Raw genomic sequence first — 21,117 nt, forward strand, 5'->3', positions numbered from 1 at the left:
CTAGATATTATGTGTGTGTGTAGTGAGAGAGCCGTCCGTTCTCAGAACAAGGCCATCTTCCAGTGCCCTGTAACTCCCGCATGAATAAGAAGCATTCATCTAGCAGACGGCTGGCAGATGCAAAAAAGCCCCGTCCGTCCGCTGCAGGCCAGACCGGGAGCCGTTATAGAGACCGGAGTACCATGGCAACGCAGCACGGACCCCATAATCATGCCACACAGCTCTCTCTCGCCCATTCACTCGCCATTGAAAGAAAGTTTAGACAGGGACGTGTGTTGAAGTCCGCCTGGTCAATTTTAACACTGTAAAATGATGATTGTTATTATTATTATCATTATTCCGGGTGTCAGTAAGATGACTGTGAGTGAATCTGAATCTGAATCTGCCCAGGGCGCAGATCTTTATAAAATACAAACACTTCATTGGGGTTTTTCTTTTCGTTTTGTTTTGTAGAAGAAGCAGCAGGAGTGGCCTGAGAAAGAATCAAAGCTCTGAAGGACTATTGTCCTTAGCGTTATTCAGGGCTCGACTGTTCACAGCCTTTATGAAGGAAGAGAAGAGAAGAGGAGAGAGTTAGGGTGGGGCGAGAGCGCAGCAAAACCCCGAAAGGATTTTTTTTTTTTTTTTTTTTTTTAAAGGGACCCCCACCCAAAACGGCCCGGACAATGCTCGAGCTACTCCGCTCTCTTCCCCAGCGTCCCACTCTCTCACTTCCTGTTTGCGAGCCCCCTCGCTCAGAGGATCCTATTCTGCACTCGAAGAAGGAGTCCAAACAATGATGCAGTTTAACAACTTTTACACCCTCCACCCTGACCGCGGCTTCTCACCAAACGTCATCAAGATGCGGGAGCTCTCTAAAAAAAAACAACTGACAACCTGTGCTCGGCTGAGACGCCGTTTAGACTCATAACTGCGCAGATGTGGGCATGTTGTAGCATTAAGACGCTGAGTTCAACTGACACGCGGAGATTACTCTGCATCCGAAACCCAGCACATGGTCCCTCACAGGAAAAGCAAGCGAGTGTATCTTTCATCAGCTCTATGCGTGACACATTCCCCCGACGTCACGCATACCAGAAAGCATACGAAACAACGCTTGAGCAACAGATGAAGAAACACCTTACCATCATGTTTAAAAGACACCAATTTTCAGGTGTCCTTACGCTTTCACATTAGGCACGACTGACTAGTACCTTGCTCAGTTTGCTTGTGCGTTGCTCTCGGTTCTCTGCATATTTACATCTTCCAAAACATCCAAAACAATTATTTATTATTTTTTTAATGCTATTAAACACAGAAGAAGAAGAACCCAATATTACTGATATTTCTGAAATAGTAATGTAAACTAGAAGTTTTGCATTTACAAGTTAATCTTGAGGAAAAGTAAAAAAATTATTTAAAAATAGTCACCTTATAATGTACTTAAGCATGTAAAGCGCAAAGCTTACTGTACATTAGCTCACAAGTATGTGGACGTGCTGTTTTCGAGCGCTGTCTGCAACAAGCTCTGTGTCCCGCTATGCAGAAATGTTAAGTAAAAGAGAAGTACAGACACTACAGTATATCGTGAAGTATGTAGTGGAGTAAAAGTAAAAAAGTATCCTCAAATAAATCTACTCATGCAAACTAAATATACGTGAAAGATTACGTGTTACAGATTGAATTACAGATTCAATCTGCGCCTGAGTAAGTTCTACTGTTCCAGAGACCATTTTTTATTTCTTAGCAGACTCGGGAACGCTTCCTGAGCGATTATGTTCTCACTGATCAAAAAGAACCAGACTTTGGGGTCACATGTTCCGCGACATCCCGGGGCCCTAATGTGAAAACGCCCAAACAGAAATGTATTCAACACTGATGGAAGGAGTCTCCAGTGTCAAGGGTTTCTAAAAGCCAGTACGTTTTTGCTATTTCAACATTTCTCTCAAACATAAATAGCCAGATTTTTTGTAATGATTAAATGATTTATTCCCTACATCGGTACAGACTAAAGCGTTTCATTCCATGCATGCCGCTGGATGTGTTGCTATAATCAGCGTACATGTATCTGGTTTTCACCTACTGACCTTAGCCTTATTTATTTATTGTCAAAAGAACAAAGTGTGATATAATTTTTTTCATATTAATCAAATGTTCGATTAAATCTTTTGAAAAAAAGTGCAGTAGTTTAAGAATATTTGAGGATCAGGTTTAAAATATACCATTGTACATTGTGGTACTAGAGGATGTTTATTATAGTCTGAAAGCTTTCTTCTAGTATTTATATCCTGTATTATATGTTTAAACAAACTCAGAGTCTCAGAGAGCGTCTGCACAAAACACCCGTACTATTGAAACGTGCACGAATGGGAAACTGAATCTGGAATCTCGTGCTGATTTCATTCAGATTTCACCCCTGAGACGAGACTTAGACATGCGATGTTGACTGAAACGTTATACGCAGATAAGGACGACCTGAAAATCACACCAATTATAAAATGTGAAACTTTTTAATTTCCAGATCGTGCCCAGTGATATCCGAAAAGTGTTCATTTTGAACATGCCGAAAAAACGATGCTTCACCTAGTGACAGGAGGGACTTGTGACAATGATCTTGTGATTCACACTCCTACACACGCTCTTCCTTCACAGCCGTTTGACTGATAAACGACTGCTACTTTCTCTCCAAAAGCAGAATCAGTGCAGAATAGCTGCTGCTTGCTGATGCACGGTTCTTTTGTGGTTTTATCCGCATCATGCACAAAAAAAGCAATAAACAAACAAACAAACAAACAGAAAAAAGAATCCTTTTACTAGGGAGGGCCTGATTCCCCCTACGCCGCAGCTGCAATGCTGGGAAACGTCCCCCGAGTGAACCAGAATCGAAATCGGGACGGTTTTCTTTTTTCGTGACACCTCGCACTGTCGATGTACACCCCCCACACAGCCCAAACGTCTGCTGTGCAGATGATGTGATGTGATGTGGTCTGTGTGGAAACAAGGCTGTCGAGTAGAAACAGGAAGGCAAGGCCGTGTAACATCCTGCCACATGCTAAAGCCATATACTCTCTTTCATACGGGAGAGTTAAGAGAAACCGTGCCAGAAGCCGCTGCCATGTCAGCGCGCTTCATAAATAAAATATAGACACAAACGTGGATTAAAAATAACCGGGAAGTCGAATCAGTTTCCATTTTCGGTTGAGAGGGCTGTGAATAATTTAATACTTAATAGAGAGGGTGGACGGAGTCGATCTAGGCCACGGGTCAGAATCATCCTCCAAATGATACAAAACTGGGGGATGCTTTGAAAGAGACGAGGACGAACGGGAGGAATCTTTTGATTCATCTTAATTAATACTATTGAGAGGAAGCCGTGCAAATGGTCTGATCATTACTCAAAGCTTTGACTTGATTTGCAGTTAAAACTTCATGAATAAACCACTATAGTGTGGCTTCAGTGTGAAAGGCACATAATTTACGCAGGGTTATTGTTTTTATTCTGCTTGTTCTTGGTTTTTTGTTTTGTTTTGTTTTGTTTGTTCTAGGGATTGATAGTCACGCAGCACATTTTCAAATATTTCTTTTAAATACTTTAAAACCAAGCCTTCATGACACAGGATTAAAAAACACTCCTTTCTGACACCCAGAGGCCTCCCATATCCCCGGTCCGGAGTTAATCGATCCGCGGGGAAAGGGTAGAGCTTGTGCGGGACGCGGGCTCTGTCCCGGGCCGCTCAGTCCGTCCCTTCCCCTCCCTCCTGCTCCTTACACCTCTCCCCTTAGCGCCGGGGCTGTTAGCGAACCCGCTCCCAAATCCCTCCCATTCTAAACCCTAGTGCCCTCAACACAGCGCATACGCCATTAACACACACACACTATAGAGTGCGCTCGCACCCGGTGTAGCGGATGAATTGGCATTGATCCACCGTTACATAGTTAGCATAGCAACGTAACAACCTAGCATATCGAGGAAAGGAAAAAAACAGACAGACAGTCAGTCTCTCTCTCTCTCTCTCTCACTCACCCCTCTTATCGAGATCATAGCCGATCACGACGAAATAATCCGCAAGCCTGGCCATCCTGGACTCCGAGGCTACAGGCCGTTATTGTTGTCCACTCTCCGTGCGCGGTGGATATTCCGTTCACATTCTGAAGGCAGCGCAGACAGCAGGCTGGCCGACAGCAGCATCCTTCCAGCAGCAGCTAGCCGCCATACTGTCGCTGAGCCGTGCCCTGACAGCGGCGCCACCTGCGCATGCGCACTAGCGCTCTCACAGGAAGCATGACAGGAATGAACGAACAGTATTTCACAGTCGAGATTTTCAGGCATAAAAGAATTAATATTACTTGAACTGTATTATATAATATTATATAATATAGAATAGTAATGTTATAATACACACACTGTATATACTGTGTATATATATATAGGAAATAAATGGTGAATAGAAAATAAGTGATAAACAAATAAATCCAAACTTGTGACTGCTATATATATATATATATATATATAATCAGTCACAAGTTTTAATTTATTATAATCTAGTTCAGATTTATTTTCTACCATTTATTTTCCATTTACGATTTATTTTTTATATATATAAAAAATATTTATATATATATATATATATATATATATATATATATATATACTTACATACATACATACATACATATACGTATATTTTGTCAGTCACAATTTTGGATTTATTTTCTACATTCTCAAACAATGTTGGATTAAAAAAAACAGTCAGTTGGTATTTTAAGGTATAAAGGTCAGCTCTTCTGGAATACTTCTTGCAAAACCCATTAAATACCATGATCAAACTGGCACTCATGTAGACCATCCCAGGAAAGATTTACCAGCCTCTAAAATCACTAATTAACTTCTTTATTGTTTAATGGTGGTTGGAATCCTGTAAGTGTAGGTCTCATTCTCCCTCATCTTTGCAGCCTCCTATAGCCGAATATGCAGCCATCCTTTAAAAATGTCTAATGTTTCCTTCCCTGATCCTGTCTTGCTCTGTGTCTCCAACTCTTCATCTACTTTTATCCAGCACTCCCACGTCACCAATTAACATCACCTCAGCTTAGAGCTGTTATGAAGGCGTTAAAGAGCATAAGTAGCAGATACATCTCAATATCAATGTAGAAAGAAATAAAAATCTGGAAAGACCATGGAGTTAGAAGGTGTGTTTAAACGTTTGAATGGTAGTGTACATGAACACACAAACACACAACGTATATACCCAAGGGCACCCAAAGTTCTTCCATGCTTGTGGGGACCCAAGCCTACGTGCAACTCATCACAAGTTGAAAGTCACCAGATCACCCAATGAACCACAGCCTGATACACATGTGATCCAGCAAAGCCCGACCACATGTACTGCAACCTCTGGTTCACTGGGTGTTCTGGTGACTTTCTATCATGGCCAGCAACTAACCATGTTCACGGTTCACAGCTGCCAACATCATATTGAAAGACACCAGAGCACACACCGTGAGGCACTGCAGAGCCTTGCCCCAAGGGGCCAAAGCTGGCTCGATGGCACAAGGGGAACAGAAACCTAGGTGGTTTGTATGGTAATAAATTTATTGTTATGGCTGATCAGAGTATACTGCATATTCATTATGATAAGAGAAAACACTGGCTCTGTTTAATTTGTCGTAACGTATTCTAAACATTGTATTTAAAAGGCTTGATATACACCATTTATGAGCAAAGCATAAAATATGTGTAATAACCAGTCAGACCATCTTTTATAATATGAGTAATCACAGGTAAGGCTAAATCTGTGCAAATGATTATGACTCCAGGATGAATGTTGACACCCAGATACGCAATGTCGCCTACCATATTTACAGTTTACACATACACTCAAAGTTCTGCTGGTATCTAATTTCAGTTCAGCTTAGTTCAGTTCAGCCCTGATTTTACTGTTGCATAAGGCAGAACTGCCCAAAGCAGACTTTGTGATTTGTCATGACTGCTTTAGGAGCAGCCCTGGACACACCCACAAACACACCCACCCTCACACACACACACACACACACACACACACTAGCACATCCAGCTGCTGCAGGAACTTGTGGCATGCTTGGTGTCTTTCACTGGAAACATAGGCAAAGCGAGCACCCTATATGCTTTACATAGGTGTCAGAGCCTTTCTCCTGCTTGGGAGGAAAAGCCTGCAACGCCCCTCCGGATATCCCTCGAATCAGAGGCTTGCGTCCTCGGCTGTCAGACACTTCTGAAAGAATTCCAACACTTTCCGTTTAGAAGCTCCTTTGACCTAATGTACTTATCACGCCAGGACTGCAAACATTCCCCAAGCACTGTGCAACGCTATTGAGTATTATGATAGTACTATTTGTGTTCAGGGGGATTTACTTTCACTAACTTCTTGTTGTTTGTTTGGTTTGTCAGTGTAGTAGCACAGAGCCTGGGAGAATAATGTAAATGTAATCTAATACCCCAAGTAATCCCACCGTCCATAAACACGGATTGCACTATAATGCAGCGTAAAGAGCAAATGGGTGAGAAATGCATGTCGGATTTCACGAGGGATACAGAAGAAGAACAGAGCCGTCTCTGCGATGTGCAGTGGCCCAAAAATTTAATTAGAGATGAGGAAATTAATAACAGAATAAGAAAGGAAGGATAAGGATGGGACAGGCTTGCTCAGTTCAACAATGCACTCACCGTGATCGAGTTTCCAGCATTACCTTGGGAAAAAGTATTGGCAGTAATGAAGTCATGCATGCAGCTGGACTGCCACCATATCCAATTCCCCTCAGGAGCTTTTACTAGTGCGCTGCCAGGTCGTATTCCTGCACCTGCAAGCCTGTTAGGAAAAGACTACACGAGGCATGTATCCATAAGAATCTATTCACAGATTTTAGTCTTAAGTGAAAAATACTAAACGTTTCAAAACATAAATGAAGAATCAAATTCTTCACATTCATCATTAAAAACTGAGAGTTTTCTGACCCAATTAGAGTCACCAGTCCACCACTTGGCATGTCTTGGGAGAGGGAAGGACTTAAGGCGACCCACTGTACCACCATGCCACTCACCGATCTTAAAAATCTCACTTGTGTTTTTCTCATCTTGCTTCTAATGGAAAAGTTTTTCCTTGTGCATCACTGCTTGTGCTTCTCCAGGTAAATGGACTCCTGGTGGAATGTCTAATAAAAATAAATTGCACATTTTTCCAGTCATTTGTTGCCATGATTACATAATTGCAAATAATGTTTGGCTCCTTTCAGCCAAGTTAAAGTATGTAATTAATCTAGTATTGTACACTGCCATGTGTTTAGACTATTATGCTGTCACTCCATTGTTTTCAAAAATATTAATTAACCCCCCTTGATTTGATTTTTTTTTTTTTTTTTACTTGCTTGGCTTCACTTCAGTTGACCAAAATTACCTTGACTTTATGCTACTTGATTTGACTGGACTTTTCGTAACCTTCCTTAACTTTGTTTAAATTCTCTTTGTATGTCTTAATTGAACTTTACTTGGTTTAACTTCATTTCATTTGACTTGACTCAGTTTCATTTAATCGATTTGACTTGTACTGGATTCGACTTGATGTGACATGACTTGATGCTTCATTTGCCTTGAATTTATTATTATTTTATTTTCCTGGGAACAGGGTCACAGGGCCTAAAGGATATCCCAGGAGACTTCGGGCACGAGACAGGGTACACCCTGTACAGGACGCCAATCCATCGCAGTTTATTTTATATTAACTTGACCTGAGTGGCCTTAACATAACATGACTTGATACGACCTGTCTTCATTTTAGTTGATTTGACTTGACTTAATTTGGTTTGACTTAATTTTTATTTAATGTGATCTGACGTGACTTGAAGTCATTTGATTTCATTGACGCATTGATTTATACTTCATTTTACTTGAATTTATTTGGACTTGCTTGACAAAGTCCAACATGACGACACATCATCTGTCAGAAATAACTGTAATATGCAAGGTTTCCCCCAGTGCAATTTTTTTTTTAAACAAGGCAGTAGTCCACTAAACAATGTACATTTGTCTTAGACATTGACCAAACTCCTTACAGGTATTAACATAAATAAATAATGAATAGCTATGACTTAATTTACTCACAGTGTACACTCAGAAAGAAATTAAGGGGTGTGTTAACTGGGTGGTTCCTTGGCAACATGGGTGTGTGTATGTGTAAGTGTGTGTGTGGTATATGATCTGGGTACCAATTAAATATGCAGAGTAATTAATAGCGTTCACTTTGTAGCACAACCCTGGCTACCCAGTCACAGGATGAGCTGTGGGTTGCTGGGTGAGCAGATGTCAGGGTAAATGTTTGTGTCTGTTTATCAGTGTAAGTAGGTAAGTGTGTGTGTGTGCGTGCATGCAGCATATCGGGAGCACAAAGCACAGTGCTGTCTGTCCGGATACAAAAGTCACATGACATCCTGTCGACACACCAATAGACAGGAAGAGGTCTGCTTGCTTGGTTAAAATCTTTGCGTCTTCCATCATGATACCTTCCTACCTCACCACACGTAGAGATCAATACACTAAATATGGGGGTTTTCAGAACTGTCACATTTCCTAAGACATGCTGGTTCTAATATATCAGCGCGGTTTAGATCATGACTAGATCTTTTTTTTTTATTATTAAAGGTACGTGTGAAGACTATACTATGATGAGTACTTTACTCTTTTCAGAGCATTTTATCAAAAAGGTAGCGCTTCAGATTTCTGAATAAACTTGCTTCACCTGCTTGCTCCTTCCCTCTTACTTTACTAAGCAACGTTTCTTCAAATCCTCTGTGTACTGTAAATATAAACTGTACGCACAATGATACTTTGTGCTTAGACCGCAAATACTGTACAAAGTCTTGCCTGAGGGTGTCTAAGTGTAATATCATAACCACCTTTACAAGAATAACATTTGCAGTCAAAACTGCCTTGACAGGATGACAGGGGGAATTATATCTCCTACGAGTATGAGTCAGGATAAAGTCAAAGGCGGCTTGTTAGACTTTTGCGCACTCGCACACACACACACACACACACACACACACACCTCTTGAATGGATGCCAAATTCACACACACATAAAACGGCCTTGACTGCATGGTGTCATGACCAGCTAAAGGAAGAAGCAGTAGAATGCCAGTTATGCAGGTTCCTGATATACAAAGTTCATCTTCATTCATCTTTTATGAAGTGTTCACCTGATCCGCTTTCATTCGCCATCTGATCCATTCATTTCTAGTACGTTCTAGTAACACAGTCATTGTGCCCAAGTGGTCACACCCAAGAAGCAACTACCTAGCCAGATTACATTCATACACACACACACACACACACACACACCCACAGAGGTCTGTGGTTGATTTCTAAAAGGGCTCTTACCTGGTCTTGTGGTAACATGAACCTTTTTAAAGAAAATCAAGAGCAGGCTGGCATGGTGAATAAAAGCCATACAAGCTAACGTTATGGAACATCACTGTAACGCATGTTTTTTATGGGTCTTATCAATACAGTCTACCAATTTAAGAACAATTCTACTAAACATTTATCTAAGTTTTCTTATTCATTCCCAAAGATTGTAAATGATTTTGATCCCAGGAGCGCTGGGCGCGAGGCATGAGAACCCAAATATCTCCATATATAAAGGAAATTAACTCATTTTTTTCTATTTTAACACAATGTGTGGCTTTCTCACTTCTGATAAACACGTTTTAACTCATCAGATGTTAGGCATGTAATTGCTGAAAGACTTTAAGGACATCATGTACACACAAAATCACACACCCATTCACTAAAGGTCTTAACTTAGATCACAAATTCACCTAGTGGCATGGTTTTTGCGAAGTGGGTGGGTATTATTTGGTTTGTGGGTGTGTAATCGCCTCGTCCCACCATCTCTCAGGGATCGAGAAAAGAGATTCATCCAGACTCTTTTCTGTTCTGGCACCTAGGTGTTGGAATGAACTTCCTCTAGATGTCCGTACAGCATAGTCTTTGACAATCTAGTAACCCAGTGTAAGTATCTATCCAATGATGGAAACCTCAAAGCACTTTTTGTAAGTTGCTCTGGATAAGAGCGTCTGCCAAATGCCTAAATGTAAATGTACTATTTGATTAATGGAAAGTGATTAATTGCCTAAAAAAAGGTTAAATTTGCCAAAAGAAATAAAATGAGTAATCTTAAAACGCTGCTTTGATAACATGGAGAATCTGAATCAAAATGACCAGGTCAAAGTTAGCTGCATTTCTCCTCCTAGGGCCGGAATAAAGTTGACAGAGCAATTGCCCACATGCCCACTTTGACTGAGCTGCCCATCGGGAAAAGAAAAACAATCGTCTTATTTCTGCTGTTGTGGACAGCTGCCCTATCACGTGACACTGTCACACATTTTGTGAGGGTATGGTGGTTATGGAAATAATATCTGATAAATAATACTGTATTACCTGTTTGTAACGTGTAAATTAAAATCTCAACATTTAAACAATACACAGTTTGCCAAGTTCGCAGCACATTGCAACAATTAAGCTCTAATCTTAATTAGCTAGTTAACATGCAGGAAGCTTTTAGAATTGTTAAAAGCGCTATACAAATAAAAAAATTGAATTGAATTGAATTTGACGTGAAAATTCGTTTTTCTTTCTGGCATGTAGCAGGTCTTACAAGCCATGTTCTCAAACATGCGTCACTCTGGTTGTGTGATGATTTTTGAAGGATAACCTGGCTGCCAGACACTAGAGTTGCTTACTTAGTTCTGGATGATACAGTGAAGTATATCCATCCATCCATCCATCCATCAATCTATACATCTAGGAACCTCTGTAGTCCAACTACGGACCATGGATGCCAATGGTTACCATCATATTTATTCCCATTTTTAAGACTGTGGTAGGGCCATCGGTCAACATTCACACATACTTCAGGCAATCTAGTTATGGGGACCAATCTGCATGTCCTTGGACTGTGGGAGGAAACTGGAGTACCCCATGCAAACACAGACCCATGGCAGGAATCGGACCCGGACCCTAGAGGTACAAGGCGACAGTTCTAACCACCAAACCACCAAAACCTAATTTACTAATTACTAAGTAAATTTACTTTTAAAGGTCCTATATTTTGCTATTAATTAAAAACGTTAAGACAAGTCTCAGAGTTTCCCCAAAGTGTGTGTTAATGCTCCAATTATGTAAATGTATTTTTTCATACTGTACCTCAAACTCAGGTATTTGATTCATGTACATGCTAACTTGGTGTAGTGGGAGTTCGGGGCCGGGATTGTGTAATTGATTTTTCAGGTTTGGAACAAAATCCAGTCAAAATATCTGTGCACGTCCTTGTTTTAGGCTGACATGTGACGTTACGGGTAAAGCTATAAAACTAATTGTCTGCCTCAACAGGCATCAGCAGGTTATATGGTGTTTCAGTATTTCAGGGTTTTTTTTTTTTTTGCTTTAACTTTGTAACTTTTTCTGACATGGGAACTTCTTCAAGATGGACATATGTGATAGCAATTTTCACGACGTTCGATGTAAAAATAAACATAAAAAATTTCTTTAATACAAAAACATTTTTTTTTTGCAAAATAAATTGGTGTGGTATACATGGAATAAAACACTCAGGGACACACTGTTGTAGGAACGTAATCAAATTTAGAGTTGTAAAAGAAACTCGACTGTATGTTTGGCCTCCACCCTATCGTTGAATATTTCTCTATAACAGCCGTTCTCATAGTGTTTTAGTGCTTCCCTAGTTGCTTTGTTAAAGTTGCCATTATTAAAGTTTATATATAAGCATCTTGTTAAGTTTAGCTTAAAATAAATAAAATAAAATCACACTATTGTGTAGTCAATTTAAAACTGAAGTTCCACAGCAATTTACTCCAGCATCCAGCGTCAGTGAGAAGGAAGTCAAAGACCGACCCCGGTTCACAGAGCTTGTTTTTCTTTTAGGAACAGTTGAGACATTGCGTCTGTTCCCTTCTGATCTTAATCTGAGTGTCCCACATGGGAGCATTCGGAGCCTGGTATGTCCTGCACATCCTGCACACAAACATATAAATATAGAGGACTGGTGTTTTGTGCTTCACTAGATGGCAGCACACAAGAATCAAACGCTGCATGGTTTCTGCACCACCACTAGGGTTAGTATGTCTGTGGGAATACCCTTCAGCAGAAGGAAAGTATGAGCAATTATAAACAACCTATTAAGATGCACAGTAAATAATTTAAAAAAATCTTACATACAGTATGTTAGAAGTTTTCAAATGTTCTGCTAAATCATTGAACATTAAACCGTTTCACAATCATTATTCGTTTATAACTGATCAACCAGATTCTGCTCGACTGGACTTTACTGTATATCAGTACACCCTTTCCTGCTTAATAATCACAGTCCTTGATCCTTCATGCCTTAAGCGTGTTAATTAGTCTGACCCTGGCACTCATAACACTCACTACAAGCATGTCTTGAGTTCTTAGTAATTTGTTTTCTGAGCAACCAGTCCTGTCTAAAGTACAAGTCATACAGTACAACAGATTAAAGATAATACTTTAAAATGTCTTCACTGACTTAGTTACAAACACAAATAGCATTTTTTCCCCCTTTTTGGAATATATGCTGATCACAGATCAAGTACAAGGAATTTGGCCAGCTGTGCCAGGGGCGAGACATCACGTGCATACATTACTAAAGCGTATGGTCATAAACGTTTTTTGTAACGACAGGTGATAAGCTTTAATCTGACCGAGATCCAGATTACACTGTGCTGCCAATCACACTCGTTCACGTGCATACATTTAGAAGAATGCAGATAGAAGAATTCTTTGATTCTCAGTCATTCATTCATTTAGAAATTGATCTTCAATACATACAGATGTAACGTCAGGGGTGAACTATGTGTATTATTCCCCCGAAATCACAGTGCTACCCTGAACATTAGCCAACATGATACATCAGACAAGGGGTGTATGAGGCATGTACAAAAACAACTACGTACAACAGACAAAAGACTACACACGATACAATAGACAATATGGTAAAGACGATATATGATAAAAGATTATGCACTACAGGAAACCGAACACTTCACTGCCCAGTAGTGGTGATAATATTAACACTGCTCTTAGTCTTTAGTGTGTGTATATCTTTAGAAGTATAGTTTTATATATATTCCTGTTGCCAGTTCACCGGTTTTCCTTCCTTGGATCACTTTTGGTATGTCCTGAGCCTTGCAGCCTGGGAACATCCCATAAGAGCTGCAGTTGCACTGACCCAGTTGTCTAGACATCACACTTTGGCCCTTCTCACAGCAGCTACATTTTTCTATATCTCATTTCAATGGTGGCTGGGATATATTAGGCAGCAACTTTTTTCTCCTTGAAGTTAAGTTTTTCTCCCTCAAGCTTAAGGATTTAAGTGACTTTGGCAAGGGCCAAATTGTGACGGCTAAAGGACTGGGTCAAACCGCCTACACTGTGACCCCATAAACAGTGTAAACCACTGAGAAGCACAAGGGGCGTTCAAATCAAACTGGGATTGGTTGTGACAAAAACAGAACACAGATATGAGGGTAAAAACTAGCTTAAGTTCTCTTTATAATCCCCTGCTACACTAATCACTAGTGCTTGGATACCATAAAGGAAGAAAGTTTTTTCAGTACACAGAAACCATGATCGGACTGCCTTTTTTTTGTCTGAAACGCCAGGATCCCAGGAACTCCTTTAATACCCCAAACATGTGGAAATGGCCCAGAGTAATGGAGTGGGTGGGAATGGTTGGCGAGGTTGGGGTGATGCGGCAATAACTCCTGTAAAGTGATGTCAGTGAATGAATGTGTGTACAGTTTCCACAAACAGATGCGTGTTTCCCTCAAGTTGGCGAAAAGTTATCCTTTGATTTTTAGGAATCAGGCGTTCCACTCGCTGAATATTCACAGGAACGATTGTAGTGGGTTCCGAGTCTCCCTAATGTAGATCAACTTGATGAAAAGGCTAATACTGGTTGTAATAGAAAGGTGTCAGAACACACAATGGATCAGTGTTAAAGGGGAGTTACTTAATATTGGGCAGGTGGTCATAATATTATGGCTGATATTTACATACACAATATGACCACATTATCAATCGATCGACATCTGACCATCACAGTCATATGTCATATAATCCCACAAGGGGATTAATAATATTAGGCATTATTGGGTCAGCATCCCAGTTCATCACAATAGAAACTGTAATGCTACGGCATTTAAAAACATTCTTTACAACTGCAATTACATTCAGGTATTTGGCAAACACCGTTATCCAGGGAAACTTACAATTTTTTATTTGTTTATCTCATTACACATCTACGCAGTTGAAGGTTAAGAGCCTTGCTCAAGGGCCCAACAGTGGTCAAACTTGGTGGTTGTGGTGTTTGGACCTGGGACCTTTGAAACCGTAGTCCAATGCCTTAACCACTCATCTACCCACAGGGGTGTGGTGTCATCAAATATATTCTTTTTTATTATAGTGTCCTCTAAACGTCTTCACAACATCTAGATATGATCAGACACTCGATTATTCTCCATTATCTGTAGCCCACCACCATAACCATTTTTCTGGCATATTTGTTAGAACAGATCTGAGGTGAGATTTGAACCCCCAATCCTGAAGTTTTGAGGCGACAGTGCTAACCAGTACGCCGAAATGTCACCCTAATACCATTACATTCTTAGATAGTCCTAAAGAATGTCCGTTGTAAAGAGTTTCCTGTGTCTAAGAACCTAGAGCTTTGCCTCTGACTGATCCAAAGTGTTGACACTAGAGACTCCTTCAAAAGACTATACATTCACATTTGGCAGACGCTCTTATCCAGAGCGACTTACATTTTTATCTCATTACACATCTGAGCAGTTAAGGGCCTTGCTCAAGGGCCCAACAGTGGCAACTTGGTGGTTGTGGGGTTTGAACCTGGGATCTTCCGAACCATAGTCCAATGCCTTAACCACTGAGCTACCCCTGGCCCTATACGTCTCTATGTACAGTAAGTTACAATAAATTCCTAAAAATGTTGTAATATGCAACACCCTTTCCAGGGACTTATTTGGAACTTGATCCGATTTGGATGGATGCCAGATGTTTGTTTGCTCGTCTCACGTCTGCTGCAAAATAGACTTATGCGATATATCTTTACAAGAAACCACAGCCTGCAGTCACGCATGTGGACTACTCAGAAAACTGGACACAAACAGCGTCTGAGAGATCAAAAGGGCCGATTGTTCGTTTTTACCCGACACCTTGGCATCGATCCACACTTCCACACATGTCACATGATCAGGGTTATGCAAATGAAAATAGGTCAAAGAGCTCTCATTGACCTGGTTAGGAAGTTCCGCTCCTCATTAAACTCATTGAAATCATTTGTACATGGTCACTAAGCACACTTACTGTATTATGACTGGCAGTGTCTCAAAGAGCATCTGAAAGTATTGCTGCAAAAGTAAACTGCATATCTAGGTCAGAGAGCACTGTCGGTGTGTGTGGACAGATGCTTGGTCAGCATCTCAAAGGAATTCATTGAGTTTAAGAGAGTGGAACTTACTAGTCAGGTTACTGATAAGCTGTAGGATATGCCAGAGTTTTGCATGGGAACTGCTGTGTAATCATGTTAAGTGTTGAATTTGGTGATAGCCAAGCTCTTTTGTGTTCAACAAGACACCACAATTGTACGTCAAACCGCCTCCACTGTGACCCCATAAAGAGTGTAAACCACTGAGAAGCACAAGGGGCGTTCAAATCAAACCGGGACTGGTTGTGACAAAAAACAGAACACAGATAGGAGAGTAAAAACTAGCTTAATAGCTAGTCTGCTACACTAATCACTAGTGCTTGGATACCATAAAAGAAGACAGTTTTCGCAGTACACTGCCGTTTTTTTGTCTGAAACGCTAGCCTCCCAGGAACTCCTTTAATACCTCAAACATGTGAAAATGGCCCAGAGTAATGTCTGGGGGTAAGGTTGGGGGGGGGGCAATAACTCCTGTAATGTGCAAGTGGTGTCGGTAAATGAATGTGTGTACAGTTTCCACGGACAGATGCGTCTCTCTTTTAAGCTGGTGACAAGTTATCCTTCGATTTTCAAGAATCAGGCGTTCCACTCGCTGAATATTCACAGGAACGATTGCAGTGGGTTCTGAGCCACCTCGGCCGGTATCATTGTTCACAGACTTACAAGCTTCTTTAAAACATTTGTGTGCTGTCCTTCATCACTTCATCACAAGTCCTGGTTTGACTTGAACACCTCTTGTAGATGAGTATTAAAATGAAGCAAGAAAAATGACATCATCGGTAAAACCAGAACTGATTTATTCTGGTGAATCCAAAGACTGTGCCAGGAAACATTAGGCACTAAGTAGGACAAGTTAATTACAGGGCACCGCTCATGAATTCTACACCAAATTCAGATCGTTTAAAATGACCACCACTGTGCTTTTAATAAGTAGGAGGAAACCGGGTGTTTCACAGAAAGTCCATATGGCCACAGAGTAAACGTGCAAAACTGCACACAGGCTGTAACCTAAGTCCAATAAAAGACCCAGGAATACAGATTCATGTGATGCATGAATAATGAGAGTTCTCAGCGCATTTCTTTTATTTTAGGTTTTCCCTTTGGGAAACGTTATTGAATTTCATCTTGAGGAACTGCATTGTCCTTCATCAGGGTGATAGTGGATCCAAAGCCTATCTCAGGGTCAATGCATGAGAGAAGGGAATCCAGCATGGACACACACACACACATATATTCACACATTCATTCTTACCTGAGGGCAATTTAGAGTCTGGCAAGTTTATGGGCGGTAGAATGAAACCAGAGAGCCAGGAGCAAATTCAGACAGTCACATAAAGAACGTGTCAGACTCCACGCATACAGTAATCCGAGCTCAGGTTTGAATCACGGACCCTGGAGCTGTGAGACGACAATGCTGCTTGCTGCACCGCAAGTCCCGCCCTTACTTAAAACATAATAAAGAATGTGTGCAGCGGGTTATCATTTTTGAGTAACGATTAGAGCCAGTTTCCTTCAACACTTTAAACCACTACAAACAACGGGGAAGAAATACTTTTATTATTTGCTTTACTAACTAGCTTTGTTATCTCAGCTCTATTGATTAATAATTTTTTTTTAAATTAAATTAGACATAAATATTATGATTATTATGATGATGATGATTATTATTATTATTGGTATTATTATTATTATTATAAATTATTATTATTATTATTATTATGCTTATTATTATGCTTATTATTATGCTAAATATGGGTGTGTCTCATCTTGTCTTGTCCTGCTGTAAGTTCTGGGGAAGGTGAGGTCTACCAAGATCCTTATCCACCAACGGCACTCACGCTGACTGTTAATAACTGTTTATAGATAAAAGCAGCAGACTGGAGTTCCCGGCACTTCTTAAGAATTTAAGGAGAATTTCATGAATTGCTTTTTGCTTTTGTTTTCGCAGCATGTATCCATCGTGTCATTGCTCAGATAAGTTTATGCAATGTCACAACATTTATTTCCATCCAGAGTTGCATTACATTCTCTCCAAGAGCCTGTGTTGATGATGGGCGAATCGGACCGCTGCGTAAAGCCTTTATCCCAAAGATTCTTAATAGTGTTAAAGTCTGGACTTTGTGGTGGCCAAACCATGTGTTGCCAAAAAATGATGTCTCATGCTCCCTAAATCTCTTACAATTTAAGCTCGATGAATCATTCACATCATCATCTGTGAATATCACTGTGTCATAAGGGAAGAAAAACTCCACTGATGGAAAAACTGGTCATTCAGTATATTCAGGTGACCTCATGTTTGGTTTTGGGCACATAACATTGCTGAACCTAGACTTGACCAGCAGAATCAACCCCCGATTATAACAATGGTTCTATGGTAGGCATTAGGCATGATGGATGCATCCTTTATCTGCCTCTCTTCTTACCCTGATGAACACATCACTCTGGAATTACGAAATGTAATTCTTTTTTTCCCCAATTAGTCTCACTGATGAGTAGTTTTCTTAAGACTACACAGCTGTTTAGTCCCAGTCCCCTGAATTGTCTGCCTAATTATACACGTGAAAATGGTCTTATGTTCACTATTAAACATAGCTGAAAATTCTACCACTGTTTTTTACTTTTTTAATTCTTTAGGCTATTTGATTTCACTATATGTTTCAGTGATCTCCAATTGCAATAATAATGATAATAATAATAATAATTATTATTTTTAAATAAAGTTTTAATAATGTGTTTTTCAGGTCATCACCAGATTTTATTCCACTTAGTTGATTTCTTTTCTTGATGCAGGAAAAAAAACTGAGCCTTCTAACCAACGGATATGTCTTCTGATATGGTTGTTTAAGAAATAAAAAGCTGCTCACTGCATCGGTTTTTAAATTATAGAGATTTATTATAAGGAAGACATTATGTGTTTATAATGCGATTATTTGTTTCCATTGGCAGTAAAAGAATTGAAACTCTTCATGCTAAAAAACACTTCAATCAATGATACTGTACAGTGGTAAAAGTTAAGTCACAGCTTTAATTTCTGGACTGAAGTAAAAGTATACAAGTATAAACTTGCATAGTTGTTGTGCAACTGTACCTCAAAACAGCCTTCACTGTGACCTCATAACGTTTGTTAAACACTGAGAATAACCGAGCATTAAAATGGAGCAGGAGAAATCAACCAGGAATGATTCATTAATTTTTTCTTGGTGAATCCAGAGTCTGTTCCAGGAAACAGTAGGCATAAGTTAGAACTACTTAATCACAAGGTAACACGTGTATTCTACATCTATGAGCAACTGAGATGTCTGAAACAACTACCACTGTGCTTCTAATAGGGAGAAGGAAACTTGAAAAATTCCATTTTAATATAACATCAGTTTCAAGATACTGACTGGAGTATTTTGCACTATGGGCTTGCACTCGGATCTACTTACACATCTTGTGTCCTGGATCATATTAACGCTGGATGTACACACTGGTTTTTTTAATCACACGCCATGGATGAACTCTGAAGTCCTGCTGAAAGCAAGAGATGCTGCTTTTAGATCCAGTGATACAGAGGCCTTTAAGCATAGCCAGAGCCAGCGTGAAAAGGAAAGCTAAGCATTCTTACAAACTCCACGTTGAGGATCACTTCCACAACTCTAACCTCAGATATGTACAGTACTGTGCAAAAGTCTTGCGCCACCCCTCATTTCTTTATATTTTGGGAAGATGAGATGATAGGTACAGTGATTTATTGCAACATGTGCAAACATAAATAAAGTAGATATAACAAAGAGTGTTTGGATAATTCTAAAGAGCTTAAAGTCAATATTTGGTATGACCTCCATCACAGTCTGAACTCTCTTAGGGAAGCTTTCTTGGAATTTCTTTAAGTAGACTTCAGGGTTGTATCTTAAGGCTTCTTGAATGATGTTCCAAAGCTCTTCTTTGGATGTCGGCTGCTTTTTGTTCTGTTCTCTATGAAGATAACCCCACACTGCTTCAGTAATATCAAGATCTGGGTTTTAAGACTGGATTTCTCTTTTTTTATGAGGCATGCTTTGACTTCATTGGAAGTATGTTTGAACTGTTCCTCAATGCTACATTAAAATACAAAAACGTCTGGCTGTTAAGAAACAAAATATGAACAAATACAAGACTTTTGCACAGTCCTGTATATGGAAGCATATCAAGACCATTACTGTCCACAAATCAATAACACAGATACTTACAACATTCCTTGCTGTAGGGCTCAATCACTACTACCCTCAAGCTGACCAAAGCAGCAGACTGGGCGAAGGGAGTTCATCTGTCTCCCCAAATAATAACAAGTTTATATTACTGCAACATGGAGAAGATCCTGACCAACTCTGTCACAGTGTAGTATGAAGCTCCCTTGCATATGAAAGAAAACTTTGCAAAACTTTATCTACCTATCTATTTAGCAAAAAAAAAAAAAAAAAACCCTACATAATCGAAAAAAAAACAAACAAGAAAACAACTGTACATATATAAACAGAATATCATGGTAAAGTTTTCTTAACTCATTTTTTTTTCATATCCTCTAGATTTATTGCGCCCCAATATATTTCATTTTGAAGCAAATTACCATGCATACAAGATAAATATTGTGTATATCTCGGTCTGACTTGACAATCGTTGACACCAAGGCACATTCATAAAGAGTTGCCTGGAAAGGAAAAATGTGGTAAGAAAATATGCACAGGGATGACCACAGCCTTAAGATGATTGTCAATAAAAACTGAGTAAAGAACTTGGAAATGGTTAAAAAAATGGATTCAATGATGAATTGCGATTGCGATTCCACACTGGCTACAAAATCATTTTAATTGGCATAACAGAAACAATTTTTTTTCAGTGTTACATTATCAAAAGTGTCTGTTAAAAGCCTCCAAAATGACGTTTCCTTCAAACTCGGTGATCGAATTAATCTCACATCCACTAATTACACACACTTGCACAAGTCTCAAAACACCGCGAGCACTGATTTGTTGTTATAAGCCGCACGCGCCCACACTCTCACTGTCAAGTTAAGTTTCAAGGCTTGTTTGTGGATCTACAACCTGATCCTGTGTGGTAGGGAGAAAATCAGGGGGAAAAAGACAAGGAAAAAAATGATGGCAGAGGACAGAGATACGTGCTGCTCAGTTAAATGTTAACTCTTGTATGTGAAATCAGTTTGTATTGTGCAAATATTTTTTTTATGAGAAAACTAACTGTTTTCTACCAAAAACTTACTGTTTTTCTTTATAAAATCATGATTCTTATAGAATCTCAACGTAAATCAAATTGGCACCCAGGTGTCACAATAATATCAGAAAATGGGTTACAACTGTCGCATCTGTAGTATTAAAGCACTTCTAAAGCATGGACAACCTCAGACATGTCTTACCTGGGATTAGAATAACTCAGTGATCCAAAGTCTTCTTTTTAGATGAAAGTAAATTTTGCATTTTGTGTGGCGCTAGAGTCTGGAGGAAAAGTGGAGGCAACGAATCCATAGTGCTTGAAGTCCAGTGTAACGCTTCTAAAGTCAGTGATGATTTGTCATCTACTCATGTTGTGTTTCA

The 21,117-nt window shown here is 39.7% G+C and overlaps 1 protein-coding gene across 5 annotated transcripts in view; it reads right to left on the minus strand.

The window, feature by feature from the left end:
- sbf1 (SET binding factor 1) overlaps positions 1 to 4,223 on the minus strand; it is a 65,916-nt gene extending 61,693 nt beyond the window's left edge. For all 5 annotated transcript variants that reach the window (XM_053508294.1, XM_053508292.1, XM_053508291.1 and 2 more), the window contains exon 1: positions 4,004 to 4,223. In XM_053508294.1, coding sequence (XP_053364269.1) covers positions 4,004 to 4,058 — 55 coding nt within the window. In that variant the 5' untranslated portion in view covers positions 4,059 to 4,223. The remainder of the gene's footprint in view (positions 1 to 4,003) is intronic.
- Positions 4,224 to 21,117: the final 16,894 nt, after the last annotated feature.

Source organism: Clarias gariepinus, chromosome 12 (genome assembly GCF_024256425.1).
Source record: "Clarias gariepinus isolate MV-2021 ecotype Netherlands chromosome 12, CGAR_prim_01v2, whole genome shotgun sequence".
Lineage (NCBI taxonomy): Eukaryota > Metazoa > Chordata > Actinopteri > Siluriformes > Clariidae > Clarias > Clarias gariepinus.